This window comes from Scophthalmus maximus, chromosome 8, assembly GCF_022379125.1.
Source record: "Scophthalmus maximus strain ysfricsl-2021 chromosome 8, ASM2237912v1, whole genome shotgun sequence".
NCBI classification, from domain to species: domain Eukaryota; kingdom Metazoa; phylum Chordata; class Actinopteri; order Pleuronectiformes; family Scophthalmidae; genus Scophthalmus; species Scophthalmus maximus.
The window spans coordinates 574,472-584,110 of NC_061522.1; the positions used below are offsets into that span (position 1 = coordinate 574,472).

The 9,639-nt window shown below is 43.9% G+C and overlaps 2 protein-coding genes across 3 annotated transcripts; both read right to left on the reverse strand.

Moving 5' to 3' along the window:
• Positions 1 to 1,869: 1,869 nt before the first annotated feature.
• Positions 1,870 to 6,713, reverse strand: gpr137bb (G protein-coupled receptor 137Bb). 2 transcript variants are annotated; one of them, XM_047333744.1, is made up of 7 exons: positions 6,181 to 6,708; positions 3,944 to 3,993; positions 3,645 to 3,867; positions 3,423 to 3,572; positions 3,195 to 3,323; positions 2,817 to 2,938; positions 1,871 to 2,607 (listed from the first exon to the last, which is right to left on the reverse strand). In XM_047333744.1, exons 1-7 carry the CDS (start codon positions 6,559 to 6,561, stop codon positions 2,502 to 2,504), a joined length of 1,161 nt encoding a protein of 386 aa, XP_047189700.1. In that variant the 5' UTR covers positions 6,562 to 6,708; the 3' UTR covers positions 1,871 to 2,501. The 2 variants fall into 2 exon arrangements, with proteins under 2 accessions (XP_047189699.1, XP_047189700.1); XM_047333743.1 differs by having other exon boundaries at positions 1,870 to 2,607; positions 3,423 to 3,867; positions 6,181 to 6,713.
• A 242-nt stretch (positions 6,714 to 6,955) lies between these two features.
• Positions 6,956 to 7,998, reverse strand: LOC124850467 (cilia- and flagella-associated protein 251-like; the record flags this gene model as incomplete). Its single annotated transcript, XM_047333754.1, is given in 1 exon segment — positions 6,956 to 7,998. A coding segment is annotated over 1 exon segment (1,035 nt), but the record flags the coding sequence as incomplete, so codon positions are not given.
• Positions 7,999 to 9,639: the final 1,641 nt, after the last annotated feature.

Sequence of the window (9,639 nt, forward strand, 5' to 3'; positions counted from 1 at the left end):
TGATCGTCTTCATATACAGTCAGTGATCGTCTTCATATACAGTCACTGATCGTCTTTATATACAGTCAGTGATCGTCTTTATATACAGTCAGTGATCGTCTTTATATACAGTCAGTGATCGTCTTCATATACAGTCAGTGATCGTCTTTATATACATTCACTGATCGTCTTTATATACAGTCAGTGATCGTCTTTATATACAGTCAGTGATCGTCTTTATATACAGTCAGTGATCGTCTTTATATACAGTCACTGATCATCTTTATATACAGTCACTGATCGTCTTTATATACAGTCACTGATCGTCTTTATATACAGTCACTGATCGTCTTTATATACAGTCACTGATCGTCTTTATATACAGTCTCTGATCATCTTTATATACAGTCAGTGATCATCTTTATATACAGTCAGTGATCGTCTTTATATAGAGTCAGTGATCGTCTTCATATACAGTGTCTGATCGTCTTTATATACAGTCAGTGATCGTCTTTATATACAGTCACTGATCGTCTTTATATACAGTCTCTGATAGTCTTTATATACAGTCTCTGATCGTCTTTATATACAGTCACTGATCGTCTTTATATACAGTCTCTGATCATCTTTATATACAGTCAGTGATCGTCTTTATATACAGTCAGTGATCGTCTTTATATACAGTCAGTGATCGTCTTTATATACAGTCACTGATCGTCTTTATATACAGTCAGTGATCATCTTTATATACAGTCTCTGATCATCTTTATATACAGTCAGTGATCGTCTTTATATACAGTCAGTGATCGTCTTTATATACAGTCAGTGATCGTCTTCATATACAGTCAGTGATCGTCTTTATATACAGTCAGTGATCGTCTTTATATACAGTCAGTGATCGTCTTTATATACAGTCAGTGATCGTCTTTATATACAGTCACTGATCGTCTTTATATACAGTCAGTGATCGTCTTCATATACAGTCAGTGATCGTCTTTATAATCAATCAATCAGATTTGTACAAAAAGGATCAAATAAAACAGAAATTGAGACGAATCAAAAACGTCTCTGGTCAATTCTGTTAAAAAAAGAAGAAATTAAATCAACAACCAGAACTTTTTATTGTTAGATTTGCTTTTTGTGTCGACACGTCACAAACACACGAACCACAAAACCCAAAGAAGCTCGAGGGATAAATAAACTTATGTCAGTGAGATTTTACAAAACCTGATATAAATATAGAGTTTAGCTTTTCTACAGAACATCGTCACAGAAACGTTCACGTCCGTTTGACTCTTGAACTACAGTGTCTGAAAAATATCAAATGTATCAAGACTCAAATCATTTCACAGCTACGAGAAATATTTTCCCTGCTTGACAATTGAAGAGCAAGACGACACGAGACGTGTGCAGCGGTCTTTATTTACAGGACACAGATTATCACAGATTATCACAGATTATCACAGATTATCACAGATCTAGTTTTGTCCGTTGTTTTTCAGGATGAGAGACGAAGCCTCGGTGTCTCTGAGTTTCACACGAACAAATAAAAGATCCAGTGTTTGTCGTAGTCAAGGTAACGTTTTACTCTTTGTAATCTTTTTATTTTTTAAAGCAGATTTTTCAACACCGATCGGATTCTTCAGTCAGTTCACGGACGTTTTCGACGGCAGTGTGTGTATATATACATACATATGTATATATATGTATATATACATACATATGTATGTATATATACATATATATATATGTATATATATACATATATATACATATATATATACATGTATATATACGTGTATATATACACATATACATATATGTATGTATATATATGTATATATACATATATATACATATGTATGTATATATGTACATATATACATATATATATATATATGTATATATTTTCTTGTGTGCAATTTCAGTTTGACACACAACTGACATTATTATTTATTATGAAAAAGAAAAAGAAAAGACAGCAAATCTGTATTTTGACGATATGGGACCTTTAGATCGTGCGACGAGTGATTTAGGAGAAACTTCCCACGTTCACCATTTTTCTCTCATTTTTACGACTTCTTTCAAGTACGAACAGAATCTTTACGAGCGTCGTAGGAATCACGTAAACATACGTCTGCTGTTGATCAAACTTCTGTTGGATTTGTTTCGACCTCCGTCGTCACATGATTGGATGAGCAGAAGCTCACGCTGCTCTGTCGTCACCACAGGGGGCGCTGCAGCAGCCAATCGGCTCGATTGGCTGTCAATGTGTAGATTTCAGATCCGTATTCAGCTCAACTGCGAAAGGGTTTAACGCTGCACCTGTTCTCACAGGCCTGAGGGGGGCGCTACAACCTTCAGATGTGTAGACGAGCGAAGGCTTAAAAAAAACAACCTGAACCTGCGACAACATTCTAGTTTCTTGACGTGACTCTACGAACGTCTGCGTCGGTGATTCTATTAAACAAATAGCCGATCGGTGTCAAAGTGCAGAGTGAAGCTGTACAGAGGGGGAGGAGTCATGGGTAGGGGTGGAGCTCTCCGGCGGCGGCGGTCAGACGCTGTTCATCAGAGCCGGTGTGAACAGTGAAGCTGCTGTGGCGACTTCCCCAGTCGGAGGAAAGACTGTCGGAGAGAAACCAACAGCTGTCGTCAAGTTGGGAGATGAGACTCGATCCTCTGACTCACCTGTAGGGGGCGTGTCTGTGTTCCCTCAGCTGACCCCACCTGGAGCTATTTCATCCATCGCTAAAGTGACATTTGACTAATTGTTGCCACTTTAAAGACATTTTATTGATAAAAATTCCACTAAAACGTTGAGATCCTGTCCGTACCTGGCCGGTGCGTTCTGGGGAGGAATGCTCCAGGCCAGGTCGTCGTCGCTGTCGTACCGACGAGGGTTGTCGAAGAAATACCCGCGGGAGGAGAGGATGTGGTTCGGTAAGCCGGCGGTGCTCTGTGGGACGCAAACAAAAAGACAAGAAAAAAATGTGAAATGATGTCCGGCTCCTGAACGCACCACTGACAGTTCACATTTTCTACAGCGCAGCCGCATTGACGAGATGAGCAAACTTCAGGTCCAGACGTTCGTCCGTCGGCAGACGAAGGTGAAAACTAACGTTCAGCACTTTTTATCTAAATACATTTAAGTTTCGTAAAATGTTACATATGAGTGTTTATAAAAGTTGACGTGCAGAGCTCGGGGCACCGACCCGGTCCTGAGGCGGCCGGCGGACCCTGAAGAAGAAGACGACCAGCGAGGTCGGCAGCAGCTCCCACACGAACAGGATCACCCCGAACACCACGTAACCACCGTCCCCCAGCGACGAGCGCAGGTCGGCCTGGACACACGGGCAGAGGGCAGAGGTCACGGGTCAGAGGTCAGAAGAAAGCCACTGGTTCTGTTTCAACCAGGAGCTCCGAGGTCGGCGACCCCTCACCTGGTCCGAGACGTTGTACCAGTCGTAGTCGAAGGAGTTGATGGTCCGGATGTCGGTGAGCGCGAGCACCACCAGGTTGTAACAGGCTCGAGACGCGTACAGCAGCACGACCGTGACGCCGATCAGGGTCACCTGACACACCGACGTGCCCTGTGGGGGAGTGACATCATCACTGACAGTCCGCCTCCTCCCGTGAGGCGTGTCCTCGTCACGTGACCTCACCTTCGACTCCAGGTAGATGTTGGCCAGCGACATCTTGGCGACCTTGTAGAGGCAGACGGACAGCGAGACGGCGCAGAGGACGAACAGGCTGTCGTTGACGGCGACCCTCACCAGGACCACGGTCTTCACGTCGGCCGCCGTCGTCTTGACGAGCAGAGCGCAGACCAGGTTGACCACGAGGAAGAGGAGGCTGACGCCGAGGAAGAGCAGGTACAGAGGGAGTCTGGAGGAGAGAGAGAAGAGCCGTCTGTGACCTGGAACAACAAGTCAAACTCTGATTCATGGATCAGGTCTGTTACCTGAACCTCAGCAGAGCAGGAGAGAACTTTGACCTCGCCTTGAAGTAAACCTGAGGGAAAGAATATATACAGTCAGTGATGGTCTTATATACAGTCAGTGATCGTCTTATATACAGTCAGTGATCGTCTTATATCTAATCAGTGACCGTCTTTATATACAGTCAGTGATGGTCTTTATATACAGTCAGTGATCGTCTTTATATACAGTCGCTGATAGTCTTTATATACAGTCACTGATCGTCTTTATATACAGTCAGTGACTGTCTTTATATACAGTCAGTGACCGTCTTTATATACAGTCAGTGACCGTCTTTATATACAGCCAGTGATCGTCTTATATATAATCAGTGATCGTCTTATATATAATCAGTGACCGTCTTTATATACAGTCAGTGACTGTCTTTATATGCACTCAGTGACCGTCTTCATATACAGTCAGTGATCGTCTTATATACAGTCGCTGATCGTCTTTATATACAGCCAGTGATCGTCTTATATATAATCAGTGACCGTCTTTATATACAGTCAGTGACTGTCTTTATATACACTCAGTGACCGTCTTTATATACAGTCAGTGACCGTCTTTATATACAGCCAGTGATCGTCTTATATATAATCAGTGATCGTCTTATATATAATCAGTGACCGTCTTTATATACAGTCAGTGACTGTCTTTATATACACTCAGTGACCGTCTTCATATACAGTCAGTGATCGTCTTCATATACAGTCAGTGATCGTCTTATATACAGTCGCTGATCGTCTTTATATACAGCCAGTGATCGTCTTATATATAATCAGTGACCGTCTTTATATACAGTCAGTGACTGTCTTTATATACAGTCAGTGACCGTCTTTATATACAGTCAGTGACCGTCTTTATATACAGCCAGTGATCGTCTTATATATAATCAGTGATCGTCTTATATATAATCAGTGACCGTCTTTATATACAGTCAGTGACTGTCTTTATATACAGTCGCTGATCGTCTTTATATACAGTCACTGATCGTCTTTATATACAGTCAGTGATCGTCTTTATATACAGTCAGTGATCGTCTTTATATACAGTCAGTGACCGTCTTCATATACAGTCAGTGATCGTCTTCATATACAGTCAGTGATCGTCTTTATATACAGTCAGTGATCGTCTTTATATACAGTCAGTGATCGTCTTTATATACAGTTACTGATCGTCTTTATATACAGTAAGTGATCATCTTCATATACAGTCAGTGATCGTCTTCATATACAGTCACTGATCGTCTTCATATACAGTCAGTGATCGTCTTTATATACAGTCTCTGATCGTCTTTATATACAGTCAGTGATCGTCTTTATATACAGCCAGTGATCGTCTTATATATAATCAGTGATCGTCTTATATATAATCAGTGACCGTCTTTATATACAGTCAGTGACTGTCTTTATATACACTCAGTGACCGTCTTCATATACAGTCAGTGATCGTCTTCATATACAGTCAGTGATCGTCTTTATATACAGTCAGTGATCGTCTTTATATACAGTCACTGATCGTCTTCATATACAGTCAGTGATCGTCTTTATATACAGTTACTGATCGTCTTTATATACGGTCAGTGATCGTCTTTATATACAGTTACTGATCGTCTTCATATACAGTCAGTGATCGTCTTCATATACAGTCAGTGATCGTCTTTATATACAGTCAGTGATCGTCTTTATATACAGTCAGTGATCGTCTTTATATACAGTCAGTGATCGTCTTTATATACAGTTACTGATCGTCTTCATATACAGTCAGTGATCGTCTTCATATACAGTCAGTGATCGTCTTCATATACAGTCAGTGATCGTCTTCATATACAGTCAGTGATCGTCTTTATATACAGTCAGTGATCGTCTCTGCAGCAGGTGAGTTTGACCACTAGAGGTCAGTAGAAACAAGACTGTGACTCGTGTTGAGTCGTTTTAGTTTCTGAAACCAGTTCATATTTTAAGTCGCTGATTAACATAACTTGCCGGCACCTGATTAGAATAAAACCTCAAAAATACTTTGTTGTGTAGTTTTTTTACCACCTGTGACCACAGGTGGCGCCAAATCAAAGACAATGTAAATCATTCCGGGGATGTTGATGAGAGATGAAGGTTCTTGTCGCGTTGATGAACGTCAGCGTCCGTCAGCAGTGACCCCGGCGACCCCGGTGACCCCCAGTGACCCACAGTGACCCCGGTGACCCCGGTGACCCCCTCACCTGAGCACAGTAGAGGTTCATGAGGCTGAGCGTGAAGAACTGCAGGCAGACGGGGAAGCAGTAGAGCAGCCAGAAGGCGAAGGGTGCGAGTGCGTTGGCGGTGACACAGTCCCTGAAGTAGAAGGAGAAGAGGAGGGCGCGCAGGGCGGACCACAGCAGACACAGGAACAGGAAGTTGGTCTGGTAGCTGAAGCGCTTGTGTCGGTAGCGCAGCACCAACCACAGCTGAGCGTAGACGAAGGCGAAGAGCAGCGAGTAGAAGACGGTGTAGGCGATGGTCAGACCCAGCTTCACGTAGGGGGGCACGGCCGGCGCGATGGTGGGAGGGGGAGGGAGGTGGGAGCCGTTGCCTGGGTTCCCCCCCATCGCCTCCCCGCTCATCCCCCCTGTCAGCAGAGGGAGGGAGGCAGTTACTGACGGAACAGCAGCTCCGGGTCTCCGACTGACGAGGAGGAGGAGGAGGAGGAAGAAATGTGTCTCAGCTCATCAGACGACATCAGAGTCGGAGGACGAGGAGGAAGAGGAAGAGGAGGAAGAGGAGGAGGACGAGGACCAGGAGGAGGAGAGGCACCGCCCCTCTTTCTGCCGGTGCCTGGTGCAGAACTATTGGTGGTCGTGAGTCACATGATCCAGTTCCCCAGCAGATGGTTGGCTGAGCAGGAGGAGAGGGATGCTGCAGAGAGGGGAGGAGCACACACACACACACACACACTCTGCAGTAAGAGTGTGTGTGTGTGTGTGTGTGTGTAGTATCAGCTGATCTGGTTTAGTGAATGAAGATTATCAGCCTGATATCAGTCTAACTTTAATATAGACCTCTTCCTCCTCCTCCTCTTCTTCCTCTTTCTCCTCCTCTTCCTCATTTTCCTCCTCTTCCTCATCTTCCTCCTCTTCCTCCTCTTCCTCCTCCTCCTCCTCTTCCTCCTCTTCCTCCTCCTCCTCTCCCTCTTTCTCCTCCTCTTCCTCCTCCTCCTCTTCCTCATCTTCCTCCTACTCCTCCTCTTCCTCCTCTTCCTCCTCTTCCTCCTCTTCCTCCTCCTCCTCTCCCTCTTTCTCCTCCTCTTCCTCCTCCTCCTCTTCCTCATCTTCCTCCTACTCCTCCTCTTCCTCCTCTTCCTCCTCTACCTCCTCTTCCTCCTCCTCCTCTTCTTCCTCTTTCTCCTCCTCTTCCTCATTTTCCTCCTCTTCCTCATCTTCCTCCTCTTCCTCCTCTTCCTCTTTCTCCTCCTCTTCCTCCTCTTCCTCCTACTCCTCCTCCTCCTCATCTTCCTCCTCTTCCTCCTCTTCCTCCTCCTCCTCCTCTCCCTCTTTCTCCTCCTCTTTCTCCTCCTCCTCTTCCTCCTCTTCCTCCTCTTCCTCCTCCTCCTCCTCCTCTCCCTCTTTCTCCTCCTCTTCCTCCTCCTCCTCTTCCTCATCTTCCTCCTACTCCTCCTCCTCCTCCTCTTCCTCCTCTTCCTCCTCTTCCTCCTCCTCCTCCTCTCCTTCTTTCTCCTCCTCTTCCTCTTTCTCCTCCTCTTCCTCCTCGTCCTCCTCCTCCTCTTCCTCATCTTCCTCCTCTTCCTCCTCTTCCTCCTACTCCTCCTCATCTTCCTCCTCTTCCTCCTCTTCCTCCTCCTCCTCCTCCTCCTCCTCTTCCTCATCTTCCTCCTCTTCCTCCTCTTCCTCCTACTCCTCCTCATCTTCCTCCTCTTCCTCCTCTTCCTCCTCCTCCTCCTCTCCCTGTTTCTCTCCCTCTTCCTCCTCTTCCTCCTCCTCCTCCTCCTCCTCTCCCTGTTTCTCTTCCTCTTCCTCCTCTTCCTCCTCCTCTTTCTCCTCCTCCTCCTCCTCCTCCTCCCTCTGCAGTTTATCTCCTGTTACATAACACGAGGGTGGTTAGATAACAGAGGTGATGCTGAGCAGCTCGTCTCATCGCACCATACTGACGACACACACACACACATGCAATATATATATATATATGTATATATATGTACATATATATACATACACATATCCATTTACTGTTTAAAACAACGTCACATTCATACAGCGGAGGAGCCCCCTCCCCCCTGGGGGGAAGCGGTAATTGAACCACCGACCTCCGGGTTAGTGGGCGACAGCACCGTATGATCCCAACGACACCCCCGCCCCCTTTTTTTATTAACGAAAAATGTCTACATTTGAAAGTTAAATGCATCAATCTGTTGAACTTTGATAGTAATTTATGAGGCGAGAACAGTTGAGGAATGTTCGTCTCTCCTCCCTGAGAAACAGTTAAGACGAGTCTCCTATGTGACGAGCAGCTGAAGTCTCTGCAGGCGTCAGTCGAGGGAGATCATCAATTATTCCATTTTATCTGAGTCTGGCGAACAGGACTCTCAGTTATTCCATTTCAGGATCTATAAGAACTTTATGCTCTGGTAAAGAATTGTGTTGCTGTGTAGCTTAAGTCAAGCGATCTGATTGGTTCATAGCTGTGGTGTACTGAGCGCCTGCACGTGCAGGCAGCGGGAGGGACCTGCTTTTTTGACGAAAAAAAAATGGACACTGACCCCGCCCCTGACCCCGCCCACATACAACTAAAGGAAGGGGAGAAAGTAGCTTCTTTAGAAAACATTAACATTGGTCTGTTTTACTTTGGTTGTTAATATAATAATTTTAAACCGTATACTGTCTATGGTTTGGACCATTCCAGCCTGTCAAACACGGACTTGGGATCAATAAAAGAAATGGTGGACGACCCTCTCTCTCTCTCCTGATCTGCTGAGCGATGTTCTAGATATTGTAAAGATCAGTGACGTTGCTCTGACGTCGATTTACACACGACCGGAAGAGACGATGACGTAAAGACCCGAGGGAAGACGAAGCTGCAGTTTGGTCCGTGTCCACTAGATGGAGACAAAGTTCTGCTGAATCAAACCGTCACTGATTGAACCACGAGTCAGTTTGTGGATGCTGCACTTCACATATATGTATATATATATATATATATATAACTTGTAACATTGGTATTTGTAATATCACAGTTTTTAAAATAAAAAAAAATAATTTTTACCTGTTTTAGTGATTTTTATTTATTATCAAATTATAACTGATTCATGCAAAATTTAAACGGCAGTTTGTTTTGATAATACTGCATTTATGAATAATCTTTTTAGCCATAATTATTAGTTATTATTATTAATTATATGTATTTTCTTTTTCATATTCTCCAAAAATGAATTGAAAGTCATCAGATATTATTGTTGTTCGACTTTATCAGGAAAAAAAAAGTGAAAACAGATGAAACTTGTTTTAAAAGTGTCAGTCATTTCTCTTCTCAAAGTGAGTTTATTTAGTTTTAATTCTGTTTCTCTTTTCTTCAGAATCATCTTTTATATATTTATTTTCTGAGGTGAAGGTACGAGTTTAGGAGGCGTGGTTTATCAGTACTTTTATTCTATTGTACTTCTACTTCAGTACATCGCAGTATTTCGGATC